The sequence below is a fragment of the Gambusia affinis genome, linkage group LG17 (genome assembly GCF_019740435.1).
Source record: "Gambusia affinis linkage group LG17, SWU_Gaff_1.0, whole genome shotgun sequence".
NCBI lineage: Eukaryota > Metazoa > Chordata > Actinopteri > Cyprinodontiformes > Poeciliidae > Gambusia > Gambusia affinis.
Window position 1 is genome coordinate 6,012,563 of NC_057884.1, and position 21,987 is coordinate 6,034,549.

The 21,987-nt window shown below is 39.3% G+C and overlaps 2 protein-coding genes across 2 annotated transcripts; one reads left to right on the forward strand and one right to left on the reverse strand.

Annotated features, from left to right (window-relative positions):
- Positions 1-3,326: 3,326 nt before the first annotated feature.
- On the reverse strand, positions 3,327-7,179 carry fbp1b (fructose-1,6-bisphosphatase 1b). The gene is made up of 8 exons (XM_044144804.1): positions 6,932-7,179; positions 6,365-6,527; positions 6,188-6,280; positions 4,397-4,537; positions 4,140-4,277; positions 3,906-4,025; positions 3,610-3,799; positions 3,327-3,512 (listed from the first exon to the last, which is right to left on the reverse strand). Exons 1-7 carry the CDS (start codon positions 7,099-7,101, stop codon positions 3,611-3,613), a joined length of 1,014 nt encoding a protein of 337 aa, XP_044000739.1. The 5' UTR covers positions 7,102-7,179; the 3' UTR covers positions 3,327-3,512; position 3,610.
- An 821-nt stretch (positions 7,180-8,000) lies between these two features.
- LOC122819441 (KN motif and ankyrin repeat domain-containing protein 1-like) lies at positions 8,001-21,730 on the forward strand. The gene is made up of 11 exons (XM_044096177.1): positions 8,001-8,037; positions 10,826-13,324; positions 14,626-14,757; positions 16,507-16,612; positions 16,725-16,880; positions 17,004-17,091; positions 17,333-17,552; positions 19,367-19,509; positions 20,062-20,262; positions 20,479-20,574; positions 21,275-21,730. The coding sequence occupies exons 1-11, from the start codon at positions 8,001-8,003 to the stop codon at positions 21,338-21,340; spliced, it is 3,744 nt and encodes a 1,247-aa protein (XP_043952112.1). The 3' UTR covers positions 21,341-21,730.
- Positions 21,731-21,987: the final 257 nt, after the last annotated feature.

A 21,987-nucleotide genomic window follows, 5' to 3' on the forward strand; every position in this document is an offset into this window, starting at 1 on the left:
CAGTCGGTTTGGATGGAGAGAGTCACAAACAGAAGTTTTCAAGACTTGCCACAAATTCTCAGTTGGATTTCATTCTCGACTTTGACTAGGTCTGAGAAACTTCGCTCAAAAAGATCATCGTCACAGGTCTTGTGAAGCATCGCCTTGTGTTTTAGCTCATGATGATAACGCTACTGTGGTTTACACACAGGCCAAAAAGTTCAGTGTTGGTTTTTGTTTGACCCTCAGTGTCTCGTGAGATTAGACTAGGTCACAATTTTGTTTTGCCCAACACTGATTTGAACATTTTCGCAACAATTTTTTTCCTTTCTGATCTGTCTGCTGTGCACTTTCATGTGTTTCTTCAGTAATTTCAGTAATTTTTCATTTAAAAAAAACAGGAAAAAAATGAGATTTGAAAGTTGACTTTCCACTAATCAGTTAACACCCCGGTGACCTTTAAGGTTTTTATTTTGTAAAATAAATTGTGAAAGCCTTTGCATCGGTTTCCTTTAAACCACAGGGGTCATATTGCATATTTCCTCATTTTGCAAAATTGCAAAATGAGGAAAAGATTAGTCTTTGTAAATATTTAGAATGGATAAGCTTTTGGAAGGGTCAAACCACTGCGCAGCATCTAAAGTCGCGTTTTAGAACATTGTCGTTTTGTTGGTTCCGACTTGCAGACGTGTTTTTTGGCATCATCACTACTGAGTGTCGAGTAACAAAAAGAAAAGAAAACTGATATTGGAGATGGGGAACGGCTGTTGGTGCTGCAGAGCGACGCCGTCGCGCTCTTCATCAGAGTGTAAAGCAAACAGAGCCTGTTGGGACACGGGCTCTGTGTCAGTCAGACAGTGTGGGAATACGAAGTGAAATGACAGGTACTGACATGACACTGTCCGGGGCAATGTCATGTTGCTATAGCGAGATTCACCAGGAAATTCGCTATTACTGCAAAGTTATTGCACACAAGCCACCAGAAAACTGCAAAGGCAATGAAATAAGACGCTATAGCAACGGAAACATTGACCAACTCAACTCTTCGTTTAAATGTTGTAACGATGGTCTCTTGATGATTTTGTTGTGCTCTTTGTTGCCCGTTTGGTTATTGCATTATGTTCTTAGTCATGTAATTCACTCTGAACTGCCTTGTTGCTGAAATGTTCTGTTCAAACAAACTCGACTCCGCTTGACGTTTTTATAGACGGATCTATATTGAAAGCAGATACTTTCCCTCATACTTAAAGACAAAAGAAACCGAAACAGCAACATATTTTTCTCATTGTCCAACATGAAATCAGACTGAACCGTTTTCTGTTTCAGCACGGACTGATAGATGGCTGTGATTTTCCCTCTACTTGTTTCAACTAAAGTTTTAATGGGTAAAACAAGGTTATTTATTAGGACTTTTTTTACATGCAGTTAAATTACTCTTCAAACATAAAAAAAATGACAAGCCATCAATTTGTGGACATTTCTTCATATGGAATGTCCTAATGTTTACACTTGATTATATGTAAATAACTGGTTTATACAGAGTCAAATCCATTGAAGCCCAATTGGAGTTGAAGTCTAAATCGAAGCTTTAGATTCATTTAATTTTTTTTTCCTAAAAAACAAAGAAAAACAATAAAACAATCAGGTGATTATTCTTCATCCCAGCAGACATAAAAGCACACGCAAGCGGACCAGTCAGTAGCAAGGGAAAAGCAAACTTGTCTTTCGCTTCTCTTGTAAATATAAATATTGACTCCACACCCTATAATCATACAGAGTCTGAGGGAAATTGAAATAAACAAGGGTGTCTGAAGTGTGTGTGTGTGTGTGTGCGTGTGCGTGTAGGTGTGTGTGTGTGTGTGTGTGTGTGTGTGTGTGTCTCCTGGGCGCTGCGGCTCCAAAGCGCTGACACTGACAAAGACGTTTAAAAAAAAAAAAAAAAAAAAAATGGAAGTGGCTTCGTTTTCAATGAAAGGGGGCGGAGGGATGGCAAAAAAATGGACTCCTTTCACTGTGCGGGAGCTGCATTAATTATTCTGTAGTCTGCAGAAACACATGGTTCTTTCAGAACGAAGGAGCTTCCTGTCTCCAATTAACAGCGGACATGTATGTTGAATTGACATAAACGCTCACATGAGTCATTCTGCCTAATGTCACCAGAGGAATAGAAAGAAGGATTAGGTTGTTTTAGCATTTTGGTGTAATTTCCAGTCATTAATGTGTTTTATGTGGGAAAAAAAACCTATCAGATGGATTCTATTTTTGGACGCTAAAAGCGCAGCCTGCTGCATAGCAAAGTCTGCATCTGCAGGTTTTGTTATTCTGTGCTTCGTAAATCGGCTCGATTGATTAAAGGGTTTTGTTTTTTGAGACAACACTGAGTTTTGTGATGTTGTGTATCAAGGTAGGTCTTTTATGACTCATCATCGGTCTCAAGGCAACACTCAGAAATGCTTTTATTTTCAAGAGCTCGTCGGGCTCTGTGTCTGGTTTCTCAGTCATTAGCAGTGTGAAATGTGGAGCAGGGATTCTGAAAAAAATAAATAATTTTATATATATATAAAACATCCTACAATTAACTCATGTCACAGAAATGTAAAACTTTAGTTTGACAAATAAAAACATAAAGTTTTTTTTTGGTATTTATGAAAATTATCTCTTCAGAATTTTGATTAATCGGCACAAATTGTTCTATACATATTAAAAAAGTTATTAGAGTGATGAGATGTTGTTCAGATGTTAATTTTTAATGAAGAAAAATGAAGATAAACAGTCTTTCAAAGCATAAATTAGTGTTCTAATATCCTGTAATGTTCCAGATATTGACAAAAAAAAAAGTTTTTTGATTTTAAGTTATGAAAAACAATATGACTCGCATCTTCAAATAGCAGGGGTATTTCATACATATTTTTATACAAATTTCATACAAATTGCATTTTTTGCTAGAAGAATTTTGTGAGACCATATTTATTTATCATCATAGCACAACAGCCAGGTTTATGTCAGAGAAAATAGTGTTCACGTCTGTGAAGAGGTGCAGATGTTTCCGTGACGATCACCAAACCATTTTTTCAAAAATCCGTTGTTTTTTTTGTTTTGTTTTTTTTTACAGTATGTAAACGTGTTAACATTTCTTTTTCCCTCAACAGAAATCAGAGTATTCTCAAACATACACTGACTTACAGGCCTATTCTTACAGCTTGAACTTTTTCACGCTTATTCACAGTATAACTACAAATTTTAATGTATTCTATTAGGAAAGATTGAAGAGACTGTAAGCGGACAGACGGATAACTTGTTGTTACTTACACAACGTTCAGTACAAAGAAACCACACAGGAAACTCGGTGATTTGTGATTGTTTTATTTAAAAAATACAGGGTAACTTCTCTGAGAACAACAAACTGCAACACCAGTGGGAAGGGGTTGGTGTCTTTATCAGTGCAGCCCAGGGGTTGGGTAATAACAAAACAGATGTTTTGTATCTTGGTTGTTTTATCAGCCTTGACATGAGTTACGACCGCAGGACGGAACCTGGCAAAGAACAGAGAGGCGAGGAAAGAGATTTGAGCAATGTGACGGTGTTCTCGCTGACGTCTGCTCTATGGTTTGTTAGTAAAGGAGCGAGCACCTCATTTGTTATGCTTCTTGTAGATGGAAAGATACTCTTGCACATCGTCAGGGGAGCCCAGGACGACAGGGACTCTCTGGTGGATGTTGGTGGGCTGGATGTCCAGAATGTTCTCTGACCCGGTAGTGGCCTTGCCTCCTGCTTGCTCCATGATGAAGGCCATGGGGTTGCATTCATACAGCAGCCTCAGCTGAACAAACAAGACGAGACAATTGGCTTTGCTTGGGTTTTTAATAAATTTAACAAGGATAACCTGAAGAAGATCATTTTTGCTTTCAGAATCTCTGCTTCCTCACCTTGCCCTTTGGACTCTTGACGTTAGCAGGGTATAAGAAGATCCCGCCGTACACCAACGTTCGATGAACATCTGCCACCATTGAGCCAATATATCTGCTGCCGTACGGTGCAGAACTGTCCTGGATACAAGATTCACAGAGGTCAAATTTTGTATATGTTAAAATATAAATATATCTCCTCGGTTTATGATTACCAGAGTCTCATTGGGTGTGCTGTGCTTGCATTGGCTTTACCTCTGGGTGTTTCTTCTTGTGAAGGTACTCCGTCACGTCCGGATAAAAGTGCTGTGCATAGCCTTCGTTCAAACTGTAGATTTTACCCTTCTTCTTGATTTTCACGTCTCGATCTACCAAAATGAACTCGCCGATTGCCTGAAGAGAAGCGTCGTTAAAAAAAACAAAAAAAAACATTTTAGCGTTGGATACAATCGTCCAATCTTTGTCTAAGCTGGAGGAAGTCGAGGAAAAGCAACGAAGCAGTAAGATCTTACGGGGTCCAGCATGAAGCCGTTCACGCCCTGCCCAGTGGAGATGACCATCATGGTGGCGCTGCCGTACAGGGCGTAACCAGCTGCTACAATGTTTCTGCCGGGCTGCAGGGCATCCTGCTCACATGGCTCACCAGCTGTGGTCTGTGGAAAATGGGGGATCATTTTCAGAAAATGGCGCTGAGATGTGGGAAAACTGATGAGACTTAATGAAGACATATGTCGTTCTGGAAATCTCTGCAAGTTTAGGCTTTTGTTTCATTTTCCGAGGCAAATTTCAAATGCTGACGGGATGTAAAACCATTACAATTTCAAATTAGACAAAGTCAAAACCTCATTCCTATAGTACAAACTGAAGGTTCTGTCAACCTTGTCTGTAAAATCGCCACAGTTATGTTGCTAAAGCCATGGAGCATGTACTTCATTTAATTCTGTGTTTTAATTACTTGTTAAGTCAAAGCATAGATCAGTGAAACAACCAATCAAACCCAAATTAATCGAGTCTCGGGTTCGAAAATCAGTGGAATTAGCAAAGTAACATCCTCTATGACACTGTTAGCACTACAAAGTAATAACAATGTATTTATCTGCATTTTGTGCTCTTAGAATATTTATAATTGTTAATCAGGACCATAAACAGACATAATAATAATAAACCGCATAGTGAACAAGAAAAAAAGGACAATGGTCATTGTTTAAATGACCATTTGTTGTTTTTTCCCATCCAGCTCCAGTTGTTTTTCTTTTTTATTTGACTCATAAACTCTACAAGGCAACAAGTGGGTCACTACTGTTAATGAAATGACTTTATACCACAAGGCTATAAAGTCATTTCATTAACAGTCAAAATACAGTTTAGGACTTTATAGCACAAGGCTATAAAGTCCTAAACTGTATTTGTTATCATTCTTATAACACCATATACTCACAAGAAATAGCAATATTCTACAGGGGAATGTTAAATGTAGGTGAAAAGACAGATCAATATCAACAATGCATTTGTTTTTGTTTTTTTCTTATTTACTTATGGTTTTCATTTCTTTTTACATATAAAAATCGGAGAAGCGTTACATGCATTTGTATTCTCTTCCCTTTACTTTAATAGCCCTTAAAAAAAAAAATCCAGTGCAATTAATTGCCTTAAGAAGTCACCGAATTAGAAAGCAGTGTATTAGTGTTCACAAATGTTCTCCGTCAAATCTCTGAGGCCTGTCTTCACAGAACGGTAACATTTATAACCGAGATAAAATTGCACACAGCTGCTCTGCTAACTTACAAGATGACGTCTAAAGGCAATTAACGGCCACTGATTTTATCAAGACGTGCCAGAGTAAGAGAGGTTGAAAATAATAAACGCACGCCACAATTTTTTAGTTGCAAAAGCAAATATTTTAAAATGAATAAGCAATATAATTTTCCTTTCACCTCACAGTTATCCACCAGGTTGTTTTGACATGTCAGGTAAAAAATGCCAATGGTCCTCACTGATGTTTGGAGGTTGTAATATTTACTGTACGTCAATGGTTTTATAGTTCTTTGGGAAAGAATAACAGCAATAGCTGAACTGTTTACCTCATTCAGCCACAAGGAGGCGCTACAAGACAAACATTGAACAGTATGTGGAGCAGTCTATGTGTTCCTGATGTGTGCAAACATCAATTTCTGTTTTTAGACGCAAGCGTGTCTAAAACAAGTCTTTAAAAAAGGCCCACAATTGCATTTTCTTGCATCTTTTTGCAAAGAATAGTGACATAATATATTTCCATGTATTTCTAATTAAACAGAGTGACTGACCTTTTTGTAGATGGCAAAGATTGTCCCAATGGAGACTAGACAGTCGATGTTGGAAGATCCATCCAGTGGGTCAAAGCAGACGATGTACTTTCCCTTCATAAAGACAGGAAAAACTGTAATCATTATTAAGAGGAGGTCAACGAAATCTCCTGACAAACATAATAAATACACGCATACTCTCTTATCTGGCTCCACTATGATGGCTTTCTCATCTTCCTCTGAGACCAGGACGCAGGAGGTGAAGGATGACTTGATCATGTTGATCACCAGGTCGTTGGACAGGACGTCCAGCTTCTTCACCTGGTCGCCCGTCACGTTGGTGCTTCCAGCGATCCCATATCTGCACACGGAGAAAAGAGGAGTTATCTTTACAGCAAAAGCTGAGTTTTTACATCAGTAAATCAAATATCGATTGCGATATAATGATGGAAATAAAGCAAAACTAAATATTCTGCAGTAATGAGTTACGATAACCCATTATGTCCTCAACCTCTGAGCTCAGGGGTTGTGTACGGCATGTTTAGAGTTTGAACTTGTCCCCTGACCAAAGGTAAACTGCCTGCTGATTTTCATGTTGACCCTCCAATCAGAGAAAACTAAAACAATGTTTAAATATGCTCTCATATTGACTAAAACCGGTTCATTGGACAGACTTAAATCCCCAAAATGTAAGAGTTTACCAGAAATGAATGCACATTTTTGCAATACTTTATTGCTTTGAATACAATATTGAGTGCTACTCACAGGTTAGCAATCCCAGCCTTCCTGACTGCAGAGGAAATAGCTTTGACAGCGGTGCAGATGGAGTTCAGCAGGGTTGTCAGTTCTCCCGTTCCTTGGGCCTTCCTGCCTTCCTCTAGAACAAACCTGGTGAGGGTCACCACGTTGGTGTCGAAAGCTCCTCTATCGGACATTCTGCTGGCTGGCCGGCCTGCTGGGACTGCGACCTAATGCTCAAAGGGGCCGAGGAAAGAGTGTCCAGCGTTAAAAGTGGACTCTAGAGCAAAGATAGGAGATGTTAGAGGGGCGTGCAGCTCTTCCAGCCAATCACAAGTGACATGCCCAACAGGTAGAGGTTGATTTCATCAACACTGTGAGCAAAGTCCAAAGATAGTGCACATGTTTTTGGTTTTTTTTAAAAGCAGCTCTTGTAGATATTGAACAGTTAAAAGAGTGTTTCGCCAATATAGTATACATTTAGATTTAAACTATTTAAGTTGATGCGATGTGTTTTGACAGTAACTGAATGTGAACCCACAGGCATCCCAAAGTCAGCACTTTTCTCAATCAGCCTTGCAAACTGCTCAATGTTGCTTTTCACAGCAGGATCCCGGAAAAGTCTAAAGTTCGAAGTGCATTTGGGTAAGAATGGTTTCTCGGTGTGCAGATTATCGGCTTACTGAACCGTCTATTTGCAATGAGTAGATAAAATGGAGCAAGGATATGTCATTTCCATAGATCATAAGATTATTTGGGTGTAAGTCTTATCACAAAACAGGCCAGGAATCGGCTTCACAACACAAAACCTACATTGAACTTTGAACTTAAGACGAACCCAGAAACGCTACCATAAGATAATGAATGACTGGTCTTTACACGATCTGTTTGAAAGTGAATTTGTAGAAGGGATTTTAAGAAACTTAACAAGCAAAATAAATGTATAAATCAATCTTTAAAAAAATAAGATAAAAGCAGGACAAATTTTAAAGCTGGTAAAATTAGCAAATTGAAGAAAAAAAAAAAACCCCACAGAAAACGCCATACTTAAATGCTAAAACCTTCTATAAGAGTATTTCCAAAACTTGTCCACACGATGTCGCTGTTCATCGTGGAACGCAACTTTTCTACAGGTGAACAAATGGGGTCAAATTAAATTAAATAAATAATATTTACATAATATATCACATACTACTATAATATATTAATTATTATTATTGCTGCTGTTGTTTATTTATTTGTTTACTCTAGGCCCCTTCAGTAAACATGAATAACATTGAAAAGTCCTTTGAGTTTAGTTATTCAATTCACACAAGGAAACACACCTCATATATTAATTACAGACAGACTGATGCTTTCCAACTGTTAATTTTTAAAAGATTATCATTTTCTTAGAGCTAACAAAAACAGATTTGTCGACTTTTACACAAATGAAAACGCTGCGCCTTGATTAAAAATATGCTTAACACCTGCTTAATAATTGTTACCTTCCAAGCTCCTCTTAATCTGACAAACGAGCTTCATGTTCTTATCAGACTAGAAGATTAACACAGAATTGGATTTTATTTTCGGGAATTTTAATTTTCCCATGGTAAAGATGACCATATCGTCTCACATCAGAGCTATAAAGATAATACATGCTTTGTAATCAAAGAAGAGAACAGAACTGATGAATATTTCACTACGACCATCGCTCATCACATGAAATGCTTCCCTGCCAGCAGCGCCTTGTCGTCTGCGCAGGCGCGGTGACGGACCTATCCACAGAAAACTTTGTTAAGGTGAGGGTTAATGGGCAAAAACATTGGTGAAAAGACGAAAATGCGGCAACGTAGGGGTAGCCTCCGCACACTGACGACGCTGTTTGACTTTTCTCGGGCACCGAGTTATTTAAAAACTAGAGTTTTATGGTCTGCTTCACACTAATGAGCCGCGAGCTTCCATTCGGTGCTCCTGCTGCTACGCAGGTGAGTTTTACAGGCACCAAGCTTCACTGAGAACTCAAATTTTAAGTGGTTGTCCTTCCATGGTTTAAACTTGGTGTGTTTGCCATAATTTAACTATGGTAGTAGTTTGTAATGGCCACAAAGCATCAGGTTTAGGCAGCATTCATCCCTTATTACCTTACAAGAGAGATGGTTTATTGTACTTTCAAACCTTATTCTTAGATTTCTCCTTTAAAAAGTTTCAACTAGCAGAAAAAAAAAATACTACTCTGAAGAGTGTTTTTTTGTTTTTTGACACACTGACATGTATCTAAAAAAGTTTATCACAACAGCTTAATGGTTATAAATATTGCATGTTAACATTGTTTAACATCTGAATGATCATCACTAGCAGAAAATGATTTTTTTTTTCAGCTAAATATAACATTTTGATTCACAGTTCTCACTTTTGCACACACTTTTAAAAATGAAGAATATATTTGGGACATTTAATCATTCTAGCATTTATTGTTGATGGCTATACAATTGCACTTCCTTTAAAACTTGCTCAGAGAGTTTTTCCAAAACTCTCTGAGCAAGTTTTTCTAGCTGACAAGTATTTCTGAAGGGAAATTTGAAAACCATATGGCAGACACAAACATGCAAAAGAAATGACAAATGAAAGCAAATACAAACCTAGTTACCCGACCGTAAAGACTGCTTCTGTCAGTATTTGCCTTTTTTTAATGCTGGCTAACATTTATGTACCACACCTCTCACCCGATGAACCCTATGCCCTCTTATTATTACTATTAATTAATTCACATTAGTTCCTTGTTTTACATTTTTTGAAATGCTGCTATATTCCCTGCAGTCTTTGACTAAGTCTTTAACTAAAGCAAGAATTTTCATAAAAGGGGGACATCCTCTAAATGCTGAGAACAGCAGCTGCTTACTGAGGAGAAATTGATATGGACGTTGTGCCATGAGAGTTAGCCTATTCCTCAGAGGAGTTTTGCAGAATTAGCTATCATGTAGCCTAGCCAGGTATTACATTACCTCTATGCAAGCATTGTACAGTCAGCTGTTATTGAACCTGCGTGTGGAGAGAGAAAGTGGACACAAAAGTGGGGCAGTGAGAGAACGGACTAATAACTGTGATGTAAAGTAAAGTGTGTGTACCGTTTCTTTCTTTGTACAGTATTTATATACAGATGCTGAATTGGACGTAAATGGACATTATGGCTCAAAACAATTATATCCTGAGAAATGTGCCAGGTAACTATGGATTTTCTATTATTGATCTCAAGTGCTACAGTTCGTAATCATTTCTGAATGTTTTGTACATGACTATGTGTTCATAGGTGTTCAGGTATTATATTACAAATTTGTATTCTGAGCTTACAAAAATTTGAAATCCTCTGGTTTGAGGCAACATTTGCAAATTAAATACAAATGCAATAAGCTGGAAATGTATTGTTTCAAGTAGTTGCTCTACTTTTTGTTTACTCACTGGCTAAAATAATTGGGGGATGTCTGTGGTTTAAAAACTTGCCAAGACAGAGAATGGCTGGGCATTTAGAGGGAGAGTTTTTGCAGTAATTATAGAGTGGATTCAGTCTATGTAGAGAGACATAGCACTTTGGAAAGGAATGGCTGCTCAAAACAGAAAAAGTCTTCCTGTGTCCCTCCTCCTCTGGTGGGATAGGCTAACGGACATTATGGTCAAAAGCAGTTCATGGTGGAAGTAGGCTTTTGACTTGAGTAGCAATGTGCATAGAGGAGCACATCGTGCTGAGGTAAGGACAAAGCTGTATTTTTGTTTCATAATGTGTAGTTTTTAGTAAATTTTGAACCAAAAAGTAATGTATGTACTGTTTACTTAGATGTTTATCCCATAAACTTGTGTTCCTACTCTGATTGCTTCAGTTTTATTTGTTTTTAGAAATGTATTTACATGTTTCTGAAAAGTAAAGCTCGACTCTTGGCCCAACAGGTCAAAAGAGCGAAGACTGTATTCCTGAATACCAGGGAACTGAATCCCATTATCTGTTGGACTTGGGTGGCATCCAAAACATTATCACTATGAAGCGCCTAAGCCTTAAAAGAAGGCCCAGAGGGGTTCTCAATGATGTGGAAAAAACACAGAGTGGTGTTTCAAGTGGCCCGGTGCATTCTGCCGAGTCCCTGTCATTGCCTGGCAATGATGACACGAGATTACTGGGCATGTCTTCTTCGGCCAAAGGTCGACCTCCGCTACCTCCGCCACATAGTTCCTTACTGGATGACAGACGTTCCAAGGGTGAAGGTCCAGGCAACTCTCAGAGACATGCAGAACCAAAACCTCAACAAACTGAGAGAAACGCAGTTTCACAAAGACCAAGCCCTGGCATAGAACAGACAGTCTTGGAGACTCATAAACACATAAGCCAACCTCCCCCTCAACCTCTTCCCCGTCGCCGACTAGCTAGTTTTGGAGGCATAAGCCCTTCTGGGTCACACTCACCCTTCACAGGCCTGGGTGCATATAATCAGAACAACAATGGCAACAAGCCTGATGATGACATGAGTGCCCACCTTACCTCATCCCTCGGAAGTAGAGGCAGCACCGGGTGCCTGAAGTTGAGCCCACAGAGTTCTGGCAGAAATACTCCAGTTACAAGCCTTGGGTCTATGCACCTACAACATGTCCGTGATCAGATGGTGGTAGCTCTAAAAAAGCTAAAGGAGTTGGAGGAGCAGGTGAAAATCATTCCTATTCTTCAAGTCAAAATATCTGTTCTCCAGGAAGAAAAGAGGCAGCTGGTCTCTCAGCTCAGTGACAGCAAGAGTATAAACGACACGAGCTGGAAAACATGTCTTGGAGAAGATGGGATTGACTTTGAGAATAAACGGCACACTGAAGCAGAGTCCAAAGGCACCAATGAAAATGTTTATACTGACTTTAGAGAGTTCAGGGAACTCACTGAAGAGATGCAGGCATTGGAAAGAACCATCAAAGGAGGACATATGATTTCATGGCAAGAAAAAGGGCATAGTCTATTGCACAAAAATACTACTAACTCTATTGGCATTAAAATTGACATTGATACGAAAATGACTTCATCTAAAACCAATGAAGAAAACAAGTCTGTGCACACAGACCGAGTAGAAACCAGATCCATTGCAACAGAAGTGACTGAAGTCAGTCTTGGAATTCACACAAAACATGAAGCAGAGCTTGAAGCCCAGCAACTACTAAATGCTGCCTTAAAGGAGAGGATTTCCCAGTTAGAAACCGAGTTAGAAGAATCAGCTCTTCAGACAGAGTTGACCCGTCTAAAACTGGAACTTCAGGCAGCAGGAGCCAGGAACCGTGTTGACAAGACCTGCTTTGCTAAGCCACACACTGCAAGTGTAGGCACAGCAACAAGTCCGTTCACTCAAAGTCAGGGAGTTGGTAATCACAAAGAGTTTCAAGATGCCAGCACTGGTGAAGCAACAGAAACAAAAACTGTGGGGGTGTCTTGCAAGCCTAAAATGACGGATATTTGTACAGGCCTAGATGTGCCCATGAGCCACTGGGAGATTAGGGAGAGAGTGGAGACCAGTGAAAAAGCTGTTGGGATACAAGTTTTCACAAGCACAGTGGGAGTTGGGACAGATATAAAGCTATCTGATGCTGAAAGCAACACAGAGTTACCACTAGAAAAGCTAGTGTGTCAGAAAAAAAAAGAGAAGTGTCATTCTGTTGCTTGTGGGGCCTACTCTGTTGACTTGACTATTTGCGAGTCAAAGGAAATGATTTCCCAAGGTATTACCACAGATTCAATCACAACAGTCGATCAGGGAATACTGGCATTGCCCCAAATGGCTTCCCAGCGTACCAATACAGTATCCAGTTCAGTGTCTCGCTTCACCAACACCAGTCAAACCTTCAGCAATGACTCCAGCACTAACACACTCCTCAGCAAGCATGACAAGCACACCAACACCAGCCACACGTTCACTCGGACCATATCAGTTGGCAGTGGGGTTGGAGGGATTATTTGCACAACGGAAACCCGCACAGTTGGTGTAAATACAGCAAATTCAGAGTGTTATTCAAAACTACCACCAGACACAGTGAACAAGGCAACCCGAGATTGTGGTGTTGGGTTAACAAACATTTATGAGAATTTCCTTGTGGGACTAAAAACACGCAACATGGCCTCCGGACCATCTCACATTCCTGACCCTATCAGGACAAGGAGCATAGGTGTAGGCGAAGGTAGGATACGGGATTTTTCTATGTCATCTTGCGCACCTAAGCCAAAGTTCCAGCAGCCTTCCCAATTTCAATGGGATCACGAACTGAACCATTACATAGAGAAGATGCACAGGCTCTTCAAGGAGCACGGAGACCTTCTCACAGGGGACCAAAGTGACCATTACCCCAGCTCCAAACCACTGAGCAATATCAAAAGTATGGCAGAAGGAGAGGCAGTTATACATCGATTCACCTCTCATCCAACAGGTAAAACAACAGAGGCTCCAATTTATTGCTTAACATATTTCTTTTATTTATGTAGTATGTGTTGGTACTTGTTCTAGTACATATTTAAAGAAACAACTCTCAAGAGCATACACACTTTTGTTAAAAGTTCACTTGACACTTTTTGATTTATGTCACCATTCAATCTACTTTTGTTAGAGTTTATCAGCCTGCCACAACTTAACTTGCTTATGTCTTTCTAATCTACATTAGAAAGGTTTTGTTGTGAGGACAACTCTTGTCCACAGATTAAACCTTTATTCTCTTGTGATGAAGCTATTCTCTTGCTTCGGACACATCGAGAAACTTGATTATGTTGATCATTACCATTTTTTTTTTACTTTGTGTATCATCAAAAATATGATGCACAGAGCTGAAAACCCTTAACAGGACAAAAAGTAACAATTTTTCCCCTGTTCAAACTATAACATGTCATCCCACCAGGTATTAGAAGATTTTATAGGCTGGGTGTTTTCTTTGGAAGAAAATGCTGCTGTTTTCCTTCTGTAATTTCAATCTTATTGTGGAGAAACAGAAGATTACATGCTGAACAAAATCAATACTCATTGGAAAATGTCACTGTTGCTGTCAGACTTCCAGACCAGTTTCCACCTGGTGTTTTCAGCTATTCTGGATAAAACACTGTGGTCCTAGCTTTTTCCCAGTATTGAGGAATATCTTTCATCACTATATAGCACAAGGCTGAATAACTTTATGCCCTTCTTCTGACTGATGCCGTTGCAGAATTTATTAGATTTTTTTGTAAAATCCAACAAGGACAGGTAAGCTGTATTTTATGTGCATTAGATTCACTGTAATTTGTTGCATTATTATTTTGTCCTGTTCCATGTTTACTTGTGTTCCGGCATTTGCTTTTTCTTCTTGCGTCGTTTCTTTTTCATTTCTATTTTGTCATTCTAAATTGCCTTTCATGTACAGCAATTTGCGCCCCTTGTGTTTTCAAAATATGCTTACAAATAAATTTCACTTTGAGATGAAAGAACCGGAAGACAAAATACTGAAATTACATTAAAATGTATTTTGAGAAGGTACTATTTTAATTGCGTGAATACTTATAGAACCAGGTTATTGCACATTGTCTGTTGTGTCACCTTATATTTTTAAGTTACTTACCATAATCTTATTTTTTTACATCTGGAATTTGACAGGGGTGCGTACACTTTTGAGAGCCCGTCTAAAAACCCCTAAAATGTAAAATGCATTGTATATCAGTTGTGTCATTTTGATGCTAATCTTTCCTCGTTTTCTCTACTGTAACACAGATTTGCTTTCCCCATCTCAGCCTTTAAATGTCGCCAAAGAACACTCAGACGTCTCCCAACAAGACGGTAATGAATCAGAGGTGAAGAAAATGATAAAAATGTTGGAGCAACAAGCAGCCTCCACAGTTCAAGGCAAGCAGAGTTCTTTCTGTTTACGTATATCCTACACTGTGTCTCCCAAGTTTATCTCCTTTAGAAACTCTCTCAATGTCCAATGCTATTGAGTCAGGCTTAAAGATTTTTCACAGAGCAGTATAAAGCTGTTTAAAGATCCGGGAATGTGGCTCCCTTTGGTTTGGCCTGTGGCATGCACTTGTAATGTTTGGAATGATATTTGGTTTTGGAATCCGTCATGTCCCACATAGCAGTTTGTGGCTTTGGATCTAAAATTAAAAGGACTTCGTAGGAGGAACTGGTGCCTGGAAATGCTTTCTCTCTTTTCTTGACGTGGAAGAATTTTAGCGATTACGTGACATCAAGACTGACTGAGTTTGTTTTGTAATGCATGATTATTAGAAGCGTAGACCTAAACAAAATCTCAGAAGATCCAGATCAATACAGAACATACCTATGAAAATTTATCTGCTTTTGACACATTGTCACTATAGATTTCAATGGACCTTATGAGCGGATTTATGTGGTAGACCATCACAACATATGGAAAGAAAACCAAACAAACAAGTTTTCAAAATACTTTTTATACAACAATATAAGGAGTGTCAAATTCATATAGATTAAGTTTCCATTAGTGTGACATGGTTTAAAAAATCTAGTTCATCCAAATGGGTTCAATACTCAGGCTTTGAACATCTCACAGTTGAGCTTCCCTAAAGGTTGCTTTTCTGTAGTTTAGAAAATTAACTTGTAACAATAATAGCTCAATTTCCAAATTATAATAAAAGTTATACAAAAATATTAAATTATATTCAATTCAATAATAAAGAGGAAGACTCACAAATAAGCTTATAAAAAATGTCTATACTCCTTTTTTTTATGTATTCATCTTCAGTCAGTTTAATAGATGAACTCTCACCTTGCCCAGATATTTATAGCTTTTGTGTTCATGTTAGCCACGGGATTTGACACCTTCGTCCGTCTCACAGAAACTAATCTACCAGCTTCGTGCCGCCATGATGAGCTCCACCACCCATTTGTCGAGACCGGGATGATATGAATAAATTTTCCGGTTCGTCCGTAAAGCTACACTTATGTTAATTATCTAATGCTCAGCCGCCCCCAGTGTTCAGTCTATCCGCTCAACTGTACAAATACACCTGCAGAGATCTTCCCCGCTGTTCGCTCTGCACCGCCACCAGGCAGCAGCTCCGGGAGGAGAAAATCTGCCGTACTCCAGGCATTGCGCCAGTCACTTTACGGATGTTTATTGGTCCACGAAAAAACGACGAAGACCCAGACATTATCATCAATCAATAAAAAACTCCTAGGCCGAACTGGAAAACTGGACGATATGCTGCTAACAGTTAGCTTTCGTCAACAACTCAGGCGGAAGGGAGAGCTTTGTGCAACGCAAGTAATAACCCGGCCGGAACATGGTGCGCTAAATAAAACAGAATTTAACAGAGCTTGACATTTTGGTGGTCTCAGTCAGGTAAAGCAGCTAACTCATGTTTAGAAAATAAAATTATCTTATTCTGTCGCACAAAACACAGTATGATACATAATACATTACAAAAGAGAGATGTAAAATAATATTTAAAATGTTTGCACTTTACAAACAGACAGGTTTCTGGTTGTTATCTTTTTCTTGGGTGAAACCTTTTTGGGAGTTTGAATGGAGATAAACTGCTTTTGTATGTGAGCAATGGACGTTCATGAATGCAGTTAAATCCTAAGAGTGAAGGCCTGTGTTTTTACTACCAGACAGGTCAGCTAATGCCTCTAAGCCGTGGTCTGCCATGAAGAAACAGGGTGCGGACCAGTGCCACAGGAACAGGAAAAGCATGAAATTTATGAAGGTGTCTGCAGGGTAGGTTTTTAACTTCCAGCAAGGTTTCACAGCTGGAGTCCTCAAACGGTGGTGATGAATTAATTCAGTCTTAGGTGTATTTTAGCTTTTACGTGTCGCCTTGGTTCGATAGATTGGAGCCGACATCCGCTTTCGAGCACGAGGAAAGAGAAGGAAGAGGAAGCGACACCTTTGGAAAGGTTTCCCGAGATGGATGGCAAGCAAAAAAAGGAAAAGATGGCTCCAACAAAGGATCAAAAGGCAGTTTGAAATCATCTAGACAACACAGGTAATGGAGAAAGTATCTGTGTGACTTTTAGGGTGTTACAAACTTTCTACAACATAAAACAGCATCAGCTTGATTTTCATGTGAAATTTTCTTCTAACTAAAACTAACTTTCCTATTTTTCAGATGCAATCTAAGTGAAAGGATGTTTTCTGCGTGCCAAGATTTAAAGATGCACCTGAGCGAGAATCTGGCCATGTCCAGCAGAGAATTGGTATGTTATTCAAGAGGCGAGATTCATCAGCACGTCTGAAGTTTTTCTCAAATGCATCTTTTAGTCTCATCTTTCCACATCCATCAGTTCTTTTTGCCTCTTGTCTGATTTGTCTCAGTTGCATGCCAACCAAATGTCACTTTTTGATCCAAAATCTGGTTTGCGCTGCGAAATAAATCCTGAAAGTGTTCAGACGTATGTTGGTTATTTTCCCCAAGTCGTCCTCTTCTCTCCCTTGCAGCAGGATTGCCTATGCTCGCTCCAGCAAGAGTGGTTCTCCGTTTCCAGCCAGAAGTCGGCCGCTCCTGACACAGTAGAGGAGTACTTGTCTGCGTTCCGGAGGATTTCACCCTCAGTGTTGCAACACGTAGTCAACATGGCTGATGGCAATGGAAACACAGCGCTACACTACAGCGTGTCTCACTCCAACTTTGGTGTTGTCAAGAAATTGCTTGATGCAGGTACATAAATGTTTCCTTTAAAAGCTAACCTTAGCAATGAATCCATATTTTCACTTCATGGCTGAACGTTTACAGGCGTTTTATAGTATATGTGAATTGCAACCATCTTAATGCTCCTTTTCAGTACCAAAGCTACTCTGATATGTACAAATTCTTATACGTTTTACTTCAAATAATTTGGATACCAAAATTTTGCTTACAACTGAAGTGTATAGCAAATTAATTGCTTTTTTTAATTATCTTAAATTGTGGAATGCCTTTGTGCTTATTTTCCTTTGCTTTGATAACTGCAAAAAATGAAATCCAGTACGGTCAATTAATCATTCAAAGCGCAGCTCAATATACCAAGGAAATGGCCTAGTTAGAGTCCAGACCCAAATCATCCATCCATTTTCTGTTCACCCTTGTCCTTAATGGGGTCGGGAGGGTTGCTGGTGCCTATATCCAGCTACGTTCTGGGCGAGAGGCGGGGTTCACCCTGGACATGTCGCCAGTCTGTCGCAGAGACCCAAATCAAGTTGAACATCTGTGGTATAAACCAATAATCGCTGTTCACAAACACTCTCCGTCTAATCTGTCATAATCTCAGAAGACATGCAGCTATAATGGTGATCAACATTTTTTTCCTTATAAGTGTTAAATCAGGGGGACTGAATGCAGAGCCGTGCCAAACTTTTCAGTTTTTTGCAAATCGTGTTCTGCCATTTCGCAAATATGCAGAACTTTGGGTTTGTCTATCGTAAAGTAGAAAAAATGCACAAATACGTGGAAGGTTAAGGTTCTAATGTGACAAAATACGAAAGAGTTGAAGTGGTAATAATAATTCCACATGCTGTTGTGTAGAAGTTGCCCTCCGGACTCCAAATCCTGTTTTTCCATGCAATTTATGTCCTATTTCATAAACGATTTCTTAACTTCTGCATAGAGTGGTATAAGTTGTCTTCTATTCTTGCCCTGACTGACTTTTTGACTGACTTACTAAGAAACTCAAAGGTCATATAACTCAAGGCGAGGCCATTTAGGACCTCTGCAATGTAAGTGGAAGTGGCAGACAGATTTACAACATTGCTGCTGCAGGTTGCAAAAGCCAATCAATTTGAGACAAGCAAGTGCGCAGCATAAATATATTGAGAACTAATTATTTTTCAATGTCACATCCAGGCATCAATCAGGCTCCTGAGTGAGCATAATTATTATGTTTCTCAGAAAAAGCTGGCAGTGACATATCAACGGTCCGTCACTGGCAAACGTTCAGACCTTCACGAAATGTGAGAAGTTGGGATGTGTCAAGGTCGTTTGATGCTTCATATTATCAACTTATCTTTAGCAAACTGTTTGGTCAGCCGTGTTGTTTTTTTGTTTTGTTTAGGTTTTTTTTTTTTTTTGCTTTTCTGCTTTGTCTATAAATTATTGCTTAAGAGAAAGCTTGCAGTAGATGTTATAAAAACAGCAAAAAAAAAAAAATAATCTCAATGTGTTTCTGGTGCAAATATCTTAGTATCCTTAAAATGGAACATAACTAACTTGTGACTTTTCAGCAAGATTTAGGAGCTTGTTTTAAGGCGGTAATTCCTTAATATTATAATAATGAAAAAGCACTACTTCCACCGGCAGATAATTTCATTTATAAAAAGGGGGAAACATCTTGTTATAAGTGAAATAATCTGCCAGTATAACAGTATACTATCTACTTAGAGTTCACACTTTTGGTTGCTGCATTTTGAAACTTGATTGAGTCAGAGTATTGTACCATATTTATCTTGTTGTTGACTTTACCTTTTTTATTTTTATTTTTTTTAATGTTCTCACCACAGAGGTGTGCAACGTGAATCAGCAGAACGCAGCGGGTTACACTCCCGTGATGCTGGCTGCTCTCGCCGCCGTGGAGCATCCTGGCGACATGAGGGTGGTTGAGCAGCTCTTCTCCAAGGGCGACGTCAACGCCAAGGCCATCCAGGTCGGCTGCGGACTAATTCAAAGAGTTTGATAAAGATATAGAATTACAATCAAATGTGCTTTTTTTAGGGGGTGCAATAATTAATTATTGTTTAATTACATTATAAAAAATTAAGAAGAAGACTAAACACTGAATATTTTTTCGATTGTATGTCTTCTCCCCGCATCTACATTTTATCAACACATTTACTAAAGAATTTGTCTCTTAAAGTTGCTTTATTGCAATCCTTTCAGTTTGTTTTAGCCTTTCACTTAGCAGCAAAAGTGCTTTAGTTTACTGAGTATTTAGATATATATGGAAGTATTCATATAAAAAAAACAGTGTTTAATGGGAATTTTGTGGAACAGACCCAACACAAAGTAATTTTACAGATTAAATTGTAATAATTCATTTTTAGCCTCTCTAACTTAAATAACTGAACTTTAACTCCCCCAAAATAAAATCCAGTGCGACCAAATGCCCTCAGAGTTCAGCTCAATATTAAAATGCCATTTCTCTACATTCACTGCCATCATAAACACAACTTTGTGAGTAGGACCCCTCTCTCTGCAGGCTGGTCAGACGGCTCTCATGCTGGCTGTGAGCCACGGCAGGCTGGACATGGTTCGGGCTCTCCTGGCGCAGGGGGCAGAGGTCAACGTCCAGGACGACGAGGGCTCCACGGCGCTGATGTGCGCCAGCGAGCACGGCCACGCCGACATCGTCAAACTGCTGCTGGCGCAGCCCGACTGCGATGCCACCCTGACTGACAGCGTGAGTCATTTCCTCCAACAGCTGCTGTCAGCTTTGCTGGCTTCACGATGAGAAGGAGAGGGTTTCCCACAAATCCTCTTAAAGTGACGTAAATGTGATGGAATTCTAGTTTGTTTGTTTTTTCTTCATCTTTATTTTATTTTTGTTAGGCTAAATTTTGACAACTCTGTCTGTACTTTAAAACATTATAACTTGAGCTTTTCTCTGGGCCAACAGGATGACAGCTCGGCCCTGTCCGTTGCTTTGGAAGCTGGTCACAACGACATTGCCGTCCTGCTTTACGCCCATGCCAACTTCTCCCGATGCACAGCGGTAAGCCGAGATGTTAACAAATGTACTCAAAACTAAACAGAAGGGAAATACGACCCAAATCCACTTTTTGTGCCTAAATGCGACCAATATCTGTTTGTTTTTTTCCCACCGTAATCTCAACGCCACAATTCCAATCTTTTCACCCCCCGGCTTCCATACATGGTGCTAATTCTGACACGTATCCAATATTTTTCAAAGCGTTTGCAACCTGAGCAGTCATGTCGTATTTTATCCGGCTTTTGTGTCACCGACGTGGGTCATAATTTTGCACCAGTAGAAACCAGACGCAGTAAATCTCACAATGGCTGAAAGATTACGATCATAAACTTATGAAAGACGTCTGTGTCGCATCACAATCCCACCGCTCTTAGCTCCGACTACATCCAGACAGACTTCCCTACAGAAACTGCAGTCGGCGCTCCACAAAAGGCCGTCGCCATTAGTCGTGCTTTCTTTTTATTAGCTTCCTTCGGGTTGTTGTGACTTTGTGACAACGCTGTCGGCCCTCGTTTCTGAATAAACTTTAAAATCCATAAACGGCTCCATCCATTATTAATGCCGTAAGCAATGCGCCGCTGTGTGACGTCAGCGTGGATGCGGGTCGCTCTGGGGACAGAAACCTGCTGTGTGTGGTTAGTGTGTGAGCTCGTCTGTTTTTTTCTCAACATAATTTGCTTGTATTTGTGGATCATGTCTACAGGGAGCAGCTCGACACAGCGGCAGGTTTCCCTCGTCCTCAGGGGGATGGAGCATCTTCGAAACCTGAAGGGATTTTCATCATTTTTACTCTTGAAGCCCTAGCAACAAACCGACAGTGTTATGTTTTGTTTTTTTCATCTATTGGCACGTTGATATATATATTTTTTGACTGTGCATATTTGCACTACATATTCACATGGCAACGTAGTTAACAATTTGTCAATAGATTAGATCAGTTTCAATCAATACAATTAAGTATTTGTATTTTCATTTTAGAAAATATTTACTTTAATATAATGCAACTTTTATCTGACGGCATGAAATTATTTAAAGCATTTATCATATACTAACATTAGCATCTTTTCCCATTCTCATATTATTTAAACATGATACCAGAACCACATGATTATAAGTTATTAAGTGTTTGTTGTTTAAAATGTAATTTTGTGTTTCGTTTGTTATATTATTAAATCTATAACATAAATTTTGGAAAGCAGGAGGTCGTGCTTTTGTTCTGTTTTTGTTTTGAAAATATGGCTGCAAGAACGGATGAGCCGTGTCCTTGTTCTTTTGTCTTGCATGATTAATTATGTCCGATTTCTGCAGCTTATTGATGTCTCAGGCTGCACAGTGGCTCAGTTGGTAGAGCTGTTGCCTTGCAGCAAGAAGGTCCTGGGTTCGATTCCCGGCCGGGGATCTTTCTGCATGGAGTTT

Bases quoted from the DNA above. Each gene is read 5' to 3' on its own strand.
- fbp1b (XM_044144804.1), bottom strand. From the start codon at position 7,101: ATGTCCGATAGAGGAGCTTTCGACACCAACGTGGTGACCCTCACCAGG. The intron at 4,278-4,396 runs GTAAGATCTTAC...GCTTCTCTTCAG, and splicing joins ACGGCTTCATGCTGGACCCC to GCAATCGGCGAGTTCATTTT. The intron at 3,800-3,905 runs GTGAGGAAGCAG...TTGTTTGTTCAG, and splicing joins TCAAGAGTCCAAAGGGCAAG to CTGAGGCTGCTGTATGAATG.
- LOC122819441 (XM_044096177.1), top strand. From the start codon at position 8,001: ATGTCGCTGTTCATCGTGGAACGCAACTTTTCTACAG. The intron at 8,038-10,825 runs GTGAACAAATGG...TTGGCCCAACAG, and splicing joins GGAACGCAACTTTTCTACAG to GTCAAAAGAGCGAAGACTGT. The intron at 13,325-14,625 runs GTAAAACAACAG...ACTGTAACACAG, and splicing joins ATTCACCTCTCATCCAACAG to ATTTGCTTTCCCCATCTCAG.